General features: G+C 41.3%; 4 protein-coding genes across 7 annotated transcripts; 2 read left to right on the forward strand and 2 right to left on the reverse strand.

Annotated features, from left to right (window-relative positions):
- Window positions 1–1,305: 1,305 nt before the first annotated feature.
- RB195_014213 (uncharacterized protein) lies at window positions 1,306–1,572 on the reverse strand (the record flags this gene model as incomplete). Its single annotated transcript, XM_064204371.1, has 1 exon — window positions 1,306–1,572. The coding sequence occupies one exon, from the start codon at window positions 1,570–1,572 to the stop codon at window positions 1,306–1,308; it is 267 nt and encodes an 88-aa protein (XP_064060252.1).
- A 217-nt stretch (window positions 1,573–1,789) lies between these two features.
- On the forward strand, window positions 1,790–4,964 carry RB195_014214 (uncharacterized protein; the record flags this gene model as incomplete). 3 transcript variants are annotated; one of them, XM_064204374.1, is made up of 5 exons in its annotated part: window positions 3,033–3,102; window positions 3,157–3,246; window positions 3,380–3,459; window positions 4,486–4,613; window positions 4,838–4,964. In XM_064204374.1, 5 exons carry the CDS (start codon window positions 3,033–3,035, stop codon window positions 4,962–4,964), a joined length of 495 nt encoding a protein of 164 aa, XP_064060254.1. The 3 variants fall into 3 exon arrangements, with proteins under 3 accessions (XP_064060253.1, XP_064060254.1, XP_064060255.1); XM_064204372.1 differs by lacking the exons at window positions 3,380–3,459; window positions 4,486–4,613; window positions 4,838–4,964 and adding an exon at window positions 1,790–1,839 and having other exon boundaries at window positions 3,053–3,102; window positions 3,157–3,353; XM_064204373.1 differs by lacking the exons at window positions 3,033–3,102; window positions 3,157–3,246 and having other exon boundaries at window positions 3,400–3,459.
- Window positions 4,965–10,643: 5,679 nt separating this feature from the next.
- On the forward strand, window positions 10,644–11,382 carry RB195_014215 (uncharacterized protein; the record flags this gene model as incomplete). The annotated part of the gene is made up of 2 exons (XM_064204375.1): window positions 10,644–10,699; window positions 11,169–11,382. 2 exons carry the CDS (start codon window positions 10,644–10,646, stop codon window positions 11,380–11,382), a joined length of 270 nt encoding a protein of 89 aa, XP_064060256.1.
- Window positions 11,383–12,537: 1,155 nt separating this feature from the next.
- Window positions 12,538–13,016, reverse strand: RB195_014216 (uncharacterized protein; the record flags this gene model as incomplete). 2 transcript variants are annotated; one of them, XM_064204377.1, is made up of 2 exons in its annotated part: window positions 12,538–12,773; window positions 12,872–13,016. In XM_064204377.1, the coding sequence occupies 2 exons, from the start codon at window positions 13,014–13,016 to the stop codon at window positions 12,538–12,540; spliced, it is 381 nt and encodes a 126-aa protein (XP_064060257.1). The 2 variants fall into 2 exon arrangements, with proteins under 2 accessions (XP_064060257.1, XP_064060258.1); XM_064204376.1 differs by having other exon boundaries at window positions 12,663–13,016.
- Window positions 13,017–17,460: the final 4,444 nt, after the last annotated feature.

Raw genomic sequence — 17,460 nt, forward strand, 5'->3', positions numbered from 1 at the left:
GTTTTTTCATTGCCCCATTGCTCGGTTTTATGCGAAAAATGTCGCTTTTCCAATGCTTCCTTTTGTTGATCTGACACCCAGTTTTTGATCTAATGAGACAGGAAACAATAGAGTTAAGCAAACCAAACCATGTTGTGATGCAAAATCATGTATAAAATGACATATAGAATTAAGCCATTTTTTTTTATTAATGAGAGAACTTTTAATTTGGAAATCGAAATAACGCTCGAGAAATTTCCAAAGGTAATTGGACAGCGTGGCGAACTTCTTAACCACAAAAAGTGGCGATTGTCGTGCCATTTTCTTCATTATAACTCAACATGAAGGAAACTCTTTTTGTTTGAAAGAATCGGTAATTACCTTTTGCTAGTGCAGTGCTGTTGTCGATGCAGTAAAAGGTGAAGTAGGTTTGCGTTTCGCCATCTGTTCCACCTAAGGAATAGCAAAAAATTGTTTGGCAGGACATAAGCTGACTTTTTCAAACGATCGTTAGTTCCCTAACATTGGCAAATGACCGTGCTGGTTTCAAACGTTTCTCGATGTGGTAGGGCATAATATGAGGAACGTGGATATGATTTCCTATGGCATTTCCATCCACGGGGTGGGTGTAGTGTAGCGGCTAGAGGTTCCACTTCATGTACGATCGATCGGAGGTTTGAATCCGCCGTGGTGCTCACCAAGCCCCTCATCCCTCCGGGATCGATAAATAGGCGCCACACTTTTTTGGGAGGATAAAAACACTGACTTGACACATCAGCTAGCCCCGTAAATCATTCTATAGGCCAGTTACACACTCGTTAACCTCAAACGATTCTGGATTGAAGTGAACGTCGTGGCGCATCCCAAGCGGATTGATTAACGCCAGAAATTTTTTCCTTTATCCATATTTCCATTCACCAAAGAAGAAAGAAAGGATAAGAATATCTTCGCACAAAACGGTTGAACAAAACTCAAACAAAATTTTCAAAGGAAAATTCGCAAAGAACGCCGCAACAATTATGCACCGCCCCTACGTAAACTATCAGTGCACAGTTACACAATAAATGAGGCAGCAATCGAATTCCTTCAAACTGAAGATTGAGAGAGGCTTTGTTACCGATAGAAACTTCTAAACTTGCAGAAAGGGATCTCCTTCAGATTATCACCATAATAAGATGAAAATCGTTTCCACAATAAAATGGGATAATGATTGAATCATTACAACGTGTGATGTTAGAGACGTTGTCGCGACTCGCATCGCTCATCACGATCAAAGCCTGGTCGGGAGCATTGCTAGCCGCACTCGGTAGCCAAAGGCGCGCGCTCTTACCAGCAAGCTCTCCCATTGGCTGCCGTCTCCCGCGGAGCTCCGGGACTCGAGCTCAGGCTATATAAAGGAGCCGGTGTGCCAGCCTTCTCTTCTGTTTCGGTTTTGTTGTTTTGAATTGATTTCGCAACGCAGTAGGCTTGGTATTCGCTATCGTATCGCTCCTTTGTATTCGCCTCGCGTTTGTGTAGTGGTGCATTGTTGTGTATCATGTTGGAAGTGTAATACGCACTTGCACAGCACGTGCTGGGAAAATGGTGTAACATCTGGGGAAATGAAGAAGGATCACAACAAAGTGGGGAGAGAGCCACGCCGTCACGTAAATGCCTTGGTGGCTCGCGGCTGGCGCTAGTGGCATGGTCCACTTAATCATTTCACCCAACTAAGTAGAGTCCCTATGGTTTCCCACATTCTTCAAGATACTGTAGTCCGCCATAATAGAGAAGCTAATAAACATGCCATGTAGCAGTGCTGGAGCATGAGATGATTACCGAAAGACAGGCGGCCCGAGGACAGGGTCAGGACACCTCTAGGTAGCATAGGCGGAATGGGGGAGCGGGTTTACTGACCACCGGAGAGAACCCCTCTAACCGAGACCGAACCCCGAGACAGACGTCCTAGATGCAAAACATATTCCGAAACTAGTGGTTAAAGGATTTTCCTTTTTTTGTAATTTTAATGTAGTATTGCAAAAATATGAAGAACCAGAAAAAGGTAAGAGAGAAGAATTCTGAAGACTTTACGGTATATTGTAGAACAAGTTCAGCGCACGCCTCTGCAGAACGCGCCGCGTCGTCATGTTTCAACACGTTTCACATCGAGTGTACACTTTTAAAATAGGTTGTTGCAGAACGGCAGACTCACTGGCAAGCGTTGATTGATACTCCTGAGAATAATACTTTCCCGCAGCTTTTGCAGTGGCACGTCCAGGAGTGCTGGCGACAGTCGGACGTCCTTCTGAGTCAAGGAGAATTACACCATAAGAAATTTCTTTTCTCCATCTTACTCAATTCGTGTCTGAATGACAAAGGTGAAATTCGTTGTGCCCACTCTAGTGTTGAAAATGCCTTGTTCCAGCTTGTTCGCTTCAAATTTCCCGTAATTATACTCTTGAAACGTTTTGTCTGCTCAAAATTCTCGCTGTATAAAGAAGCGAAGTAAAATGAGCGGTAGGAGAAAAGTTCGGCGTCATCTCTCCGTCAAAGTATATTATCGTTGGCTTACAAGAAGTGAGAAGTCATATAGGCTAGGTTTCTTCTCACTCTCATATTGCTGAAAGTTATATCAACTTCATTATATGTTCTGGTCAGTGAATGGATGGTGTTTCAAGGCTTGTAGATGTCTTAATTGGGTTGCTGGTGTTACAAATGGAAGGAGAAGAACGTTCTGGTCATGGAGAGAGGATTTTCTTTAGTGTGAGAATTTGAAAAAAGGAGAAAGTCACTGGCGTATCAATCCATTTGGGATGCGCCAACGCGTTTTACTGGAATTCGCAGTCGTTGAGGTTTTGGGACGCGTGTTGGCCTATACAATGATTTGCGGAGGCCAGCCGATGATGAACTCAGTATTTTTATCCTCCCAGACAGCTCTGGTAGTGATTTGTCGACCTCGGAGGGATGAAAGGCTTGGTTTGCACTAAGGCGGTTTCAAACCATCGACCCTGCGGCTAAAACGGACGTCTAACCGACTGCGCCACCCCACCCCTATTCTGTAGGATATTAACGATATGATACTGCGCAAATTCAGCTTCTACCGAGCTGGTTCTACTGGAATTTGTGTTCCTGCTCGCAAACAAGGTACGTGGAAGTGTTATAACTGGTATATGAGTTTTTATGAAAATTACCGTATAGATACAGAAGAGTTCTCCAAATACGGAACCGGTATATGCTCACTCAACAAATTCGATGGAGCAAACCTCGTCGCTTCACAACATAGAAAGAGTTATCTCAGCGAGTTTCATTGCAGAGATGAAATCTATCCCTCCATCACGTCTTACCATACATTCTTCTATAAACAACACTCCAGTTTCCTCCATTTTTTCGACTGATAGCTCTTCCGTAATCTCCAGTTCAGGTCTAAAGAATAGAACAGAAATGAATATTTCTCATTTTCCGCTGCCGAAAACCACAGCACTCTCTCCGAGCTTCTCCGTGGTAAGTACTACACTCACTCACACTCACACCATGCCAAAAACTCCATATTGCCAACTGATTTGTGAACTACAATTTTTGCAAACTACTTTAATTTTATCGCAAGCTACGGCCTAATAAAAACCAAAAAGCTGAGTTGGTTTTTTTGCTACTTTTTTTAATCGCAGTGCATTAATAGGAAGAAAATGATGGACCCTAACAATGAGAGTTGCACAAGGGGCTAGTCGTATGTTGACTAACCCCTTGTGCAACTTCTGTGAATCGTTCGAAATGTTCCCATGGTTCCAAGAACACCCTTTGAACGTTTGATCGAAAAACAGGTGGCACGTGATCTTAGTTGACCGTATAACCTACTTGTGGGAGCGTCGCATCAGTTACAGGCGTGTTTTTCTCATTTGAACTTCCGGGATTCTCAAAACGGAGATTATCACACATGCTAGTTAGGAATACTGTTTTAACTTTGCGTGCCAAAGTAGATCCACCTAGATCCAGTATTAGATCCGTACAGTACAAGCTGTAGTATCTGGTCTTTTGGGTGTGTTATTTTCGCTCAACAGAATCTGGAATGGTTTTAATTCAATCCGGCATCTCGCCCAAACTAACTTTCTTCAGGTGGCAATTTTTGATATTTTACCCCTTACATCTTAGTCATTGCAACTGCAGAAAAATAGGGTTGTGTGCAAACCAAGTGTAATTTTCAGAATGTAAATAAACTTTCTATGTAAATTTCCTTTTGGAGAACAATCTCTGTAGGAGTATAGATAGTACAGTTTTACATCTTCTTTTGTTTTAAATTCTCTTTATACAACATGTCTTTTCAGATAATCACAGCAGGTTCAAAATAAAAGATTATAGGAACTGAGAATAAGTTTCCCCCCTCTTTATGTATCTTGGCGTACTCGTTGTCTTTCCTCTTTAGTTAGAGTATAATATAGTATATAATATAGAATCTCAGGACTCCTTACTCTTTTTCGGCATAATCTGTCGAGGTTCCCTCTTCACACTCTTCTTTGACAGTAACAAATTTAGGATCTTCCTATAAGTTTGGATGATAAAAGAACTAATGACAGTCAAATGAGCAACGAAACATTGACAGAAATACAATCCATCTCTCAAGAAAGAAAATCAGAGTCAGAAAAGCTAATCAGGAAATGGAAGTAAGGAGAATATCTGCTAATTCTTCTACAATGCGCAGTTTTCTGGCAGTTTCCATTACGTATATGTATATGTCATCGCTCAATGTTCTTCTCATTCATATTTGATTATCCAGCGCTTTTGCTAGTTTCTTTGATTTTCCCACTGTTATTACAAAGCTGAAGAAATGTTGCAGTTCTTTAGAAACAATAAGTAACGTAACTGAGGGCATGTGCATGTTTTTCAGCCTTGCCGCTGTTGTCGTAGTGGTGGGCTGCGCCGTAAATACCGTATTATTCGCAGTAATGACTTTATTGACCGCTATGATGCTCAACAGAATCAAATATGAATCGCTGTATATGCTACTTGATTGAAGAACTTGAATACGACGGATCTTAAACCTTCAGCCAGATATTACTTGCATTCATTTACGCACAATACCAATCGCATCAGTATTTGTTAATCGTGCTTAGAAATTGTATGATAATTTAGAACCAACGCTTTATAATCTGGTATTTGCGAACCACATATAACACTGGGATAAATATTTCATTCTGGACTGATTCATTGCGCTGTGGAACTAGGGACCAGTATATAGATGCAAAGATATGTCAAGAAGTTATCCTCAGTGGAATCTAGAGAGTGGTAGAATTCAGTCAAATTTCGATAACAGTAGCAAGAGGTGGGAAGTGACTGGGTTCGGACAAGCCCATATGGATGCACCAATGTGTTCAACTTAGATTCGTGGAAGCGTATGTAACCTACACAACTCCGGATGCCAACAACTGCATTAGGTCGTCGTCATCCTCCTCTGCAAATTCAATGCAAATTTATCGTTCTCAGAGAAATCAAAAGCTAATTTAGTCAGGTGCCAGTTTTGGTCTATTGAGCGCAGACGTTGTGGGATTTCTTAGCACCTATAATGGATTGGTATTCATTTTTGGGTGCTGGGGTAGCGCAGAGTTCACAGCCGCGCGGGCGGCGCCACCCGTATGGTTGTGAACTCTGCGTCGATGGCTAGAAACTACGCCTTTGTCAGTCAAAATCCATAGGAATTCTGGAGTTGATGAACTAGCACAGAAGTTGTCTGGAAGAGTAAAAATACTGATCACCACACATTGCGTCACTAGCTTATGTTATTTTTTAGGCTAGAAAATCGTTCATAAACCTTGAAAAAAAACATAAATGATTCTGAACTAAATCCAAACGCTTAGGAGCATCTCCGTAGCAATGGACCAATCTGGTTTTTGGTCTGCCTTAGGTTGAAGATGAGAACCAAAAACAGAGCTGGCAGTTTTAGTTCACTTCCGAACGTAACATTGACTTATCTCGAACAGATGCGATTTGACTCGTTTGTTCTCCTAGGTGCTCAGACAAAAACGTGATAAGTAAGAGCAGACGGAATTCAGTATCCGTATTGCACTGTTGAGATCGGCTCATTAGGAGCATAGTGACCGCCCGACGATGCTACAAACGCCAGACCATCAGAAATACGGTTATATTCAAACGTATCAGTATAGGAATAAAACTGTGGGTACCAAACTCTGAATTCCGTTCTCTGGATAATCTCAGAACAAAAGAAACACGGATTTGTGTTTCCTTCGTATTTCTTCAAAATTCGCCTCAATCTGGTGTTTACTACTACATACATTTGGACATCGATCGAGGTTTGAGCGCGAAATTTTTATGACTGGATTTTACTTGCGCTCTTAGCACCCACCTCTAGCAAAGATAAAATATAAATGTACTTTGTGAATATGACCTATCACTTTAATTTCAAGCAATTTTTTTTCACGTAAGAAACCATATAATCCAATCGATTTCATAGAAAATACCGCCCCGGAACGTTCGAGGCCGCATCTTCTGGGCCGTTTTTCACGGCAATTAGGAAGAAATAGACGGAATCACCCTCCTCCCCATAATCTACCCCGTAGGCATAACCTGCCTGAAACCCGCACCACCCCAGATTCGCGGGGTGATGCCTTTAACTGAGCCAATATGTAGCCACAGATCATTTTCTTTCAAAAGGTGCTCCACCAATAGGTGCTGCTTTGTTGTTAAACGATTAGTGTGGTTACTGCACTGAGATATGCTTCACATTTTACGCATTTTACTAATACTAATGCGCTGTATATAAAAAATAAAGAGAATTTGATCGTTGTAGTTGTTCGATCACCTCTATACACGAACACTGTATCACCAGGAGGTACACTCGCATTTGTTCTGCAAATATTTGAATGTTCTTTCTCGCGGAATTATTTGAGATCAAATTTCGGGTGTCCCTATACGTAACTCGTGCACACACAGTAGAGTAAAATATTTCCAATTGTAATAAACTTAAAGCTCGCCTACTTTTAAAGACGATCATCCGTTTGGTTGAGCATACTAGCGGAGTCGTTAAAAGATAGGTCGTTAGAAGATGTTTTTTCATTTGAAAAAAATGCGCCTTTACATAACTACTCCCATTTCCCCATTTATTTTCTCATTTTTTTGTGTGCGAAGTTTCTTCTATTTATTTATTTATTTATTCGCATACACAGATAGTGCACCAAAAAGAAAAAAAAAACATATTTGTCTATGTCAAGATAGTTAAGAAAAAGTCGGCAAACTCATTGCGAGTAGGGCCTGACGCAGTCCTTTTCGTGGCGGAAATGCACCAAAATCTCCTACTCCAGAAAGGGAAGAGTCCTCTCATGACATCTACTCCCCCGATCCAGAACGCTCAACGTCGGTTTATTTATCTACATACCGGATTACGAACAACTTAGCCCAAGAAGGAGCACGTTCCGATATAGAGTCTGACGAGGGACCTTGAACGAAGAGGGTTCACTAATTTTCGTGATCTTCAAACGACTAACCACCACAATCTAGACAAGACCAAGCCAGCTGGAAAATAAGCCAGCTAGAAACAAGAAACAAAAGCTATTGAGTTGACCCAATCTACATGCAGATTAAAGTCGCCAAGAAATGATTGCATGATGATTTACAACTGCAAGATCGCTGAGTACTTCCACAAGTTTTTTATCATGAACAGTTTTTACCATCGCGAACTGTAGCGAAGAATGTTGGTAGCAGGGATCCTTCTTTGATCCTTAACGCTGCGCTCCACCAAACCGCGCTTCTTGTGCAGCTGTCCTTGCTTCATGTCGTTTTGACCCCACTATAGATTCACTGAGCAATGGGAATTTTGTTTCCTAAGTGGAGGAGAATTCATCAGGAAAATCAGCGTACAAACAAACTGAATCACTGAATCTCAGAACTTTTGAGAGCTCCGCACCCTTGCGGTTTTTAAATACATTAACGTCTATTCAAAATTATACAAAAACCGGGTTTTGTTGTCAAAAAACATTGCATATCCCAAAAAATGTGTCTACTTTCTGAAAAATCTTAACAATATGCAAAAATGTGAGTACTTTTGGGAAAATCTTGACAATAGCTTTACGATATGCACCTTACATATGTGCCACATATCTGCAACTATTTAACTAGGACGAGGTGTATATGAGTCAAAATATAGAGATTAGGAGGACCATTGAATATATTCCTCAAGTGATTTCTACCATATCAACAATGGAAGGATAATGGTGAAAAAAAAATTCTCTCGAGTAAGTGTGAGCGCTTGCTGACGGGCCAGTTTAATGTACCATAAAATGAATGTAACATGAAATACATTCCATGTCAACGTCTGGCGTCTGGGCGGGGGGAAGGGGGGGGGATTATCTTATAATATCTTCTTAAAATTTCATTCTGAACAAGTCAAGTAGCATTTTGACAATAAGTAAACATACACCCCGATATTGGAGATGCATTAGGGGTGAGGTAATCTAGGTTTTCGATTTCTGCACAAACATTCGAGCCTCTATCCCACAAATTGAACTACTTGAGACCAAATTCGACGCAAATACGACGTCGAAGTCGGTCATGCGAAACATTCTACTTCTTCAAACATGCACAGTGTTGAGTTTTGCTGAATACTTTGATAATGGTAGGTGTTGTGATCGTCGTGTCTCTAGATGTTCGTGAAATAACCCAAACATGTAAATTAAATACACACAAGTAACAATAAAGAGCAGAACGAATGCTGTTTCGTTTTCCAGAAACGATCGTGGAGTATCATACAGAGCAGAACCGCATTATTTCTCACGTTTTCAATGATTACAGGAAGGATGTGCCTCTTATTTATATCAGAGGTACAACATATCACAAATGACTCGAAGAATAAAAATACGCAAATGCTTTTCTTCTACATTTCCTCTGAATTCATCTTACAATCTCATCTCTTTTAGAAGTTTTAACCTCTTTTATTGGAGCAGAGGCACAAACATGTAGCAACTTCGGGGAAAAGAAAACTCCAATCATTGCAGGGCGATGAAGTTCAACCTCTGGGGAACCCACAGTTGCGAACATAACATTAATGTACGCAAAGCTTTTATCAATTGTAGGTATTGACTTAGCGTTCCATTTCTTTCCCTGCTATAAAAGAGAAAAGTGAAAACGTTTGAAACAATTTTCTTGTCTTATTTTGTTTCTTATTTATTTTATTTTATCTTATTTTAGAACGAACCTGGACAAACCGTGGATCTTATTTTCGAATACGAATTGGCAAGTGATTTTACAAGCGTTTGGCCGAACAGCACGCGATTTTCGTGAAATTTTATAGTTTTGGAACGACGTTTGATTGACATGGGACCCAAACGAGTTTGATGATGTTAAAGATTTTTACATAAATCGAGAGCAGGTTTGGAGGCCAGATATTCTAGCTTATGACAAGCCAGTTGCTACAAATTCCTTGTGAACGTAGTGCAGAAAAAACAACGTTTTTTGGTCAAATATTCACTGACTCTGGTTCTGCTTGGACTTGAAATAGAAATTATGACAAATGTTGGGTTGAGCAACGATTTGCGATTGTCCTGTTATGCTTGAAGGCATATTTAGGAAAGAGAGTGCTCGCCAAATTTTTTCCTTCCTTTTTATTTGTTGAAATGTGGTGTAAGCTGGACGAAATGGAGCATTTTCTTCAGCTAGAGATGAGACAAGTAGTGTGCATGCAGAAGTAGCAGTGTTTGGAACTAGTGCCGCTTTTAGTCTTTGTGTTTCAAAAGTGGGAGTATTGGATTCAAAAAAGGATCACACACCGGTGGACTAATTGTCGTGAGTTGAGAGAAAATTCATTTACACCCGTTTTTTTCCCAAAAAAAACAACACTTGCTAATTAGCCAGTAGTATTCTTTCCTCTATCAATCCTATCGTGCCCAAGTTCTTCCACCCATCTCTCACTAGGTTTTTGCGTATCCCACACTACTTTTCACCACTTTTTTCTTGTTTTTTTTCTGTTTTTCATTTTTTGTTTCGTTTTATGTTTTTGGTTGAAGTTGTTTTGAACAGCTAGATTAAATGCAAGGAGTAGAATGCCAGAAATGCTCGCCTTAGCTCACTTGACATTTCAGTCTGATGATCTGAAAAAACAACAACCGATAAGAACAGAAAATGAGAATGCAGCTGTCTTGTAGAGAGATGTTCCATATAATACTTTGCCACTACTTTTACTGCAGTTGTGTAGGAATTTTTATGTTCCGAAAAAACAGCCACAAACTATTCCTCAACTCAGCATTAACCACCAGCACCTCAAAAGTAATGGTCACGTCATAAATGAGTGTTAAAGCGGACGTCAACTTTGAAGAGAACGAACGAGTTTGCACCATTGTTCCTCACCAATTGTACACTTCACTACACATAAGTGAAGATATCAAAGACGATCTCGTTTATCCAATCAATCCAAGGTCCAATTGCTTAGCTTTGCACAGCTCGCCCAAATCTATATTAATCTACATAGCCACTTGACCTTATCATTGATGCCGCCTTATTACCATCCTCTGGAAAACGAAATTAGACGGTGGTAGAATATTCGTTTGAACTATTTCAGTCGATCGATATCAGATACGAGGGACCCTGATGTGCAGCACGTGTATGTGGGTAAATCAAAAAGCAAAGCAAGACCAACTTTTCATTGCCTGAAGAACTGCGTATTTTGATTGCCGTTCAGGTGTCCTACAATGGCGAGATGGAATTCTACGCATCAAGCGTTATCTCGTTTGCATGCCCTATTGATGTGGGTTTTTATCTATCCTCTATTTTGCAGTAATTTGATACTAAAGTTAGTCAGTTAGAGTATTTCTCTACCAGCAGGCCATAGTTTAGCGGCCAGGAAGGTTTTCGAAATCGGTATCTCTCTACCAGTAGGCCATAGTTTACCTCGCAACTGCGAATAAACATCCTCCACCTACGAGTCCAGGAGTAGGAGACAAAAGAAGCAGTCCGCGCACGATGCCTGCGAAAAAAAATGCACGCTAAAAAAAATGCACGCTAAAAAAATCCAAAGGACAGCAACAGAGGAATTTCTGGCGAAAATTTTCTTATATTGCTGAGTGCATATTTTATTGCGCTAAAAGTCACCGATGATGATGGCTTGATTGATTGTTCTGCGTTCTTCGGATGTCTCAGATTGTTGGATTTGTGGAAGAAGTTGCGTGTTTCTATACTTATACTATGTACCTACCTTATAATGCTTACTTACTTAGATACTTAGACGCTTCACTGAACCTCTTCACCATCTTCACTGCGGGTCCCGGAATCTCCTTCACTCGTTTCGTTTCCTCGTCATTGCCATCTAAGATGATCTCAAGTTTCGCGAGTGACGTTGGCGAGGTCCTTGAGCCGCATCCAGCTGAGCTCTCAGCTGGTCTATCTGAGATGACGGTGGTTCAGTTGTTTGGAATATGCCACGTGTTTTAGCCTCAAAATTGGGCAATTAAACTTTATTGATTACGTACAATATAATGTACAGGGAACTATATAATGTACGACGAACTATCAAAAAAGGCACGTTACATAAAGCACGTTAAGTAACAAACGAGCAAATGCACGAACACCAAATGCACAATGCATAAAGAACAGAAAAAACAGGTGAAAAATATGCACACACACATGGGAAGGAGACAAGTAATTAAGAGATGCTTGGGCCAATGCTCGACTATGCTCTGAGCAATAAACACTCTTGGACTGTTTATATACGATCCAAGTTCTTTGTCTGCTGTCAGCGTAGTGTTGCTCTCACAATCTGATTGTGCTCGAGTAGTTTTTGCCCATCAGATGCGCCAGCTGCGCGAGAGTACAACTCCCATTGATTGCCTGTTATTCAAATGCTCTTTGTTTGAGCATTCCCACCGTGAGTGAACATATTTTCTTTACTTCTTTTTTTTATGATATGTGGTCACGTTTGTGTCAGTGCGTACTGCCGCAATACATGCATGCCTTGCCCTTGCTCCAGCAATGGTCAGTATCATGCCGGCTGTGTAGACATAAGACACAGCGTGCTCTTCTCGATCTCGTGTCCACAGTTACGTACTCTGGACAGCTTTCTGAGTAATGCTCTCCCTTGGCCAAACAGAATGAGCATGTTAGGAACCGCTCTTCCGATCTCATGTATTTAAAGGCATCACCCCACGAATCTGAGGTGGTGCAGATTTCATGTGGAGTATTCGCATACGAGATGGGAGACTATGGAGAGGTGGGTGATTCCTTCCATTTCTTCCTAATTGCCGTAAAAAACGGCTAGGAAGATACTGCTTCAGGCGTTTTGGCGCACTATTTTCTACAGGAAGTTCGACTGGAGCGCGCCAGCCTTGTGCGGCGCCGTATCTTGCGGGCCGTTTTTTTACGGCAATTAAGAAGAAATGGACGGAATCACCCCTCTCTCCGTAGTCTCCCATCCCGTATACGAATACTCCACCTGAAATCTGCACCACCTCAGATTCGTGGGGTGATGCCTTTAAGCCGTCGAATCTTCCTTTCTGGTACCTCCCTATTGTATCTGAGCAACTCCTCGATCCTGTCTCTTCGTTCATCTAGTTGTTCTCTCCGCTCCTTCTCTGCATGCTTCCTTTTTTGTCAAATGCTCTCGTTGGTATAGGTTGAAGCCCTTTCGCTTGCATCCTTCTGCTCTCTTCGTTCGTATTCGTCATATAGATCCAAGAGGTCTTCTTCGACTTCCTCCTCTCCGACATTCCTTTGTCTTACAGGATCTTGATTTCCCGAAGTAGGGTCCTCTTGCCAGTCTTTGGATTTTCTCCTTTCTTCGCTTGGTGAACCTGCTCTAAGCGACACTTGTAGAACGTTGCGTCTACCTTTGAGAAGTGTTGAGGATTTTTATCCCGGGTTTTAGTGAACATATCAGAAAGATTATTGGAGCGAGTTAGCATTACAATAACTTTTAGAAAATTACGGATTTTCGTCTGAATTTCTTCTTCAGCTGGAAACATTGAGGGCAGTCTGATACATGAACGTTTGTAACGGATCTCCTCAATGAGTTTTCGTTCCTCAGCCTTTCTTTTCTTCGTGAACATGTCGTCGGTGCTATTTGATGCCATTATACTGAAAGGATAAGGTATTATTCGATAATGCTTTGTAATTAGTATTTTGTATGTTGAAGGACGTTTAGATAAGCTTCTCGTTGCTCTTATTCTTCTTTCCTTTCCCAAATGGATTTATAAGTTGCATGAGGAATACTGAGAATATGGATTTCAGTATGTTCCATCCACAATGATTTTGAAGGTGGTTTTGATGCATAACATTGTCGCCTTTGTACATATCCTTGGAAGGTATAGAGCTCCTGCAACCGCAATCATGGCAATGAGTAAATACTTGTACCATTGCAGATAAAAGTCCAAGATGTGATTGAGGTCAGACCACTGGAACACAAGGAACATTGAATTTGGATTCGAGCGGACTGGAATAATCCAATTTTAGATTAAGTGCCCGTAGGAGAACAGGGAATTGTAAAGCCTTCCTGCCCACATTTAACTTCAGCAGATATGTTGTTGAATGTAGATTTGCATGTTACGGTAGCAGTTGCTCCTTTATTGCATTGATAACATCCGTTGAGGTAAGTGTTTTCATTGGTACAGAAGTCGTCTCTGATTTCTGTGATAAAATTGTCGATGGTTTCTTTCATGTTCAAGATGAAGACGGATATATCCTCATTCGCTCTTGCGATGACTCCATGTAGTGGATGTGGCGTAAATCGTATTTGTTGATGTAATTGGGAGTACTTTGATGATGTCGAAGAAGGTTGTTCCTACCCTGTCTTTGTCACATACGCACCTTACTTGAGACTCAGCCGCTACGCAAACACAATCATCCCTTAAATGATGTTGTAATATCCTTGCATGCTCGCGTGTAGGACAGCTAAGTACTGGCTAAGTATGTTTTTCTATCCCATTTCGCTATTTGGTTTGTTGAGGCGATGGAAACTTGTTCCAAGGCAGGTAATGGTGGAGTTGCAAGTACGCTTAATGTTACATCCATGTTTTGGATTTGGTTAGGAATATTCAAGTGGAGTCCAAGTACGTAGTGGCGAAGTGTAGAGCCTTTGCTGATCTCAAGACGGAGTTTCACTTCTTCTTTCCTATGTATACAGTATCCTATAGAATTCTATAGAATCCCATAGTATATCCTATAGAACAAACACCCAGAACTTAGATAGAAACAGTCACATCCTGGACCACCGCATGATTCCATGCAGCCCCTAATTCCAGGAAAAGAGTTGCCGATGGCCAACTCAGGCAATATGCTTGTCGTATTGATGTCAGCACACTTGTTCCGGTACATGATCCCATGTGTGGGCACCTTTTACTATCGATAATTTTTTGCACCACATTCCGCTTATATGTTACCAGTATGCGGTCGCAGATTAGTCTCAGTCCTTCCCACCGAAGACGCGTTCTTAGTACGATGGAGTTGTTTCTCTGGAAACTTATGTACACGTTCTTTTTGAAGGGGTTCATCTTTACCACTGAGGCTACTTCTACTTTACAGTTGCTTTTTCTTGTTGTGGTTCGACAGTTTCGTAGGTGACGTTGAAAAATGTCCACCTCCTGGCATGCTACAGCTCCTTGCAATAAGCTGCATATGGCTAATGCTTGCAGAATCCGGTTTGGATGTTGCTGTTTTCCTCTATGGAGAACCCAGAGAGTAATCCGCTGACAGCAACACCATATGAAGAGTGCCATTAAGTCAAGTATTTTGCCTATTCCCGCAATGATGATGCGGAATGGACGGCCAACTGTCACTGGTATGTAGCAAAGGGTGTAGCAGAAGGCAATGGTTTAGGTATAGTATTATACCTAAACCTGCTATTGCCACAAGGGGCCAACATTCGGCGTTCAAAATATTGGCGGCGCACATAGTACAGTCTATTGCTGAGCAGAAAGGTAGTGCTGAACAAGCCGTTTCGACGGTAGTGTAACTATCTCCTGTGCGTATTTTACAGTTTACTTCAAAGTCGTGAAGTACTTCTTCTGGTGGTAAGCGTAAGAGTTTATGTAGTCTAGGTGACTTCTCCCTTATGCAGTAATTGTTAACACATAATTCATATTCTTCTGCCTGTGGGGCACGAAGGTATAACCCTTGTTCTTTGCATTCTATGGCATAGTTTGGGTGTGGATAACGTTGCTGGTTTCTCGATTGGCAGGTGTTTTCCCTTGATTAACGAGATGACAACCAAGGTAAGGGCCATCTTTAGATATAGTGTTGTAGACCACGTTGTCGGTGATCTTTTTGTGGTAAACCCGTAGATATTACCGTTGTCCTGACGTTATTCTTCTGTATGGCGAGGTTTCGCCTTTCTTGGGCGTAGATTATATCGACTATTAGAAGGTGGAGATTGTAATTGTTGAGCTTCTGAAATTGCGCTCTGATGGGACTCTCTTTCATTTCCTTGAATTTCTAGAGAAATGAGCTGGTTGATAGGGCGCCGAAGTGTCTTTTTGTTACAGTACACTTCTGCTTCTCTCACTGCTCCGTCGATGCTTGGTACTAGTTTGGAGATGCGCTTTATTTTCCAGTGATTCCTTTTTTGTAGAGCGTCCGTTATAAGAACTATTTTACCTTCCCGGACTTCATTAGCGTTTCCTCGTTTACCGTCAATAGTTCGGCGATGTTGCTCTCGAAGAGCCGTTAAATAGTGATTTTTCCACTTTTCCCAGAAACGTTCTGTGAGAACGTAGGAAGATTGCAATGCTTTTTTAGTTTATAGTCTGGTTTCAAATTGTAATGCTTCCGAGGGAGGTAGGAAGATGAGGTCTGCCCTTTCTTCTTCTGAGAAATAAAACGGAAGAGTCACTTCCATTTCGCGTTGCACGAAATCTATTGGACGTAGAGGTAGTAGAGCATCGTTGATGTCGTCTTCTTGGTAGGTGAGAGGCCTACAGTTAAGACATCCTTCAATTTCTACGAGGAACGTGTGTAGCTGATCTATTGTTAAAATGCGTCTTTCGATTGCCTTGAATAGGGCTTGTTTGACTGATTTTATGAGACGTTCATAGAAGTTGCCTTTCCAGGGTCAGTAAGAAGTGCTATGCTTCCATTCGATCATCTGATTGCTCATATTACGAACTATGTCTTCATTGGTTGAAGTATCGGTTAGAGAATCGTTCAAGATTTGACTTCCCAATATAAAGCATTGTCACAGGTAACTAGGTGTTTTTTTCCTCTACGAGCTACGAATCGACGAAATGCATTGAGAAACTTCTCAGTGGTTCCGTCGGATACGATCTCCAAATGGTTGAGGCGAGTTACACAACATGTGAATATGCATCTGTAAACGTTTGTCCTTATGATCATCATGGACTGTTATAGGGCCGAAGTAGTCGAGTCCTATATTTTCAAACGTGCGTGTTTTTGTTACTCTCCTTGATGGAAGATCGGCCATTTCTGGGTATCTATATTGCAGATTATTCATTTTTTTGACAGGGGACGCAAGACCGCATGCATTTCTTCACTTGCCGTGGAGTCCAGTACTGTTGTCGAACTTCTGCTATTGTATGTCCTGTACTGTTGTGATACGGCCCATGCGCTTCGAGAATAATAAGACGACACAGTCCCGTATTCTTAATCATAAGTATGGGATTTTTTGCCATAAAGTTTAAATTGGATTTATTAAGACGTCCGCATGCTCTAAACACGTGGTTTTCCTCCTCTTTCAGGTTCAGGTTTTTTGACAACTGCTTCTTGTACTGAGAATTGAGGTGTACCTGCTGGTGATTTCTGACGAGTATGCTATGTGCTTCGATTATGTCAGTAGTCGTGAGCTCTTGATCCTCTGCTTGTCGAACCAGGTAGGGTAAAGAATCTCGGAGCCTTTCCTGCAACGGGCTTTTTAGACGAGTTGTAATGCTTCTCAGAAATTTTATCACGTAGGCTAAGATTCTCAGTGACTTAGTTTTAGTATTATACCTTCTCAGATCAAGAATTTCTTCGCCTTTGTCAGTCGTTGCATGTGTTTTTATAACATTCGCTTCTGCATTCAGTAGAATATCGTCATTTTGTAATTCTGGATCTTTAACAAGGGAAAAGAGGGTGGATGTAAACCCATTATTGTGAATTTTCTTAAGAGGATAACCATCCCACCACACATGAGACACGAATTCATGATTGGAAGCTCGTGTTCCAATGTCTGCAGGATTCCATTTCGTGTCGATATAGCCAATCGCGTATCTCGCATATGCGATTTTTGACGTAGGGTCCTGTTTTAGGATGATCCAGAGAACCTTCCAGCCAATTTAAGACGATTTCCGAGTCGGTTAGAAAAATGACGTTGTTCATGCTTATTGAGGATTTTAAGCTTAGGAAGGTATTGAGGGTAAGTCGCGCTCCAATGGTTATGGCATTTATTTCCAGTTTCGGTACGGTGGTTGGTCGTTTATTGTCCGTAACTTTGGACTTAGCCATAAGAAAACTGGATTCTCCTTGGCTAGTGAGATAGGCACATGCTGTCATAGCAATTCCACTAGCGTCGGAATAGGTTACCACTGT

This window comes from Necator americanus, chromosome V, assembly GCF_031761385.1.
Source record: "Necator americanus strain Aroian chromosome V, whole genome shotgun sequence".
Taxonomy (NCBI): Eukaryota; Metazoa; Nematoda; class Chromadorea; order Rhabditida; family Ancylostomatidae; genus Necator; species Necator americanus.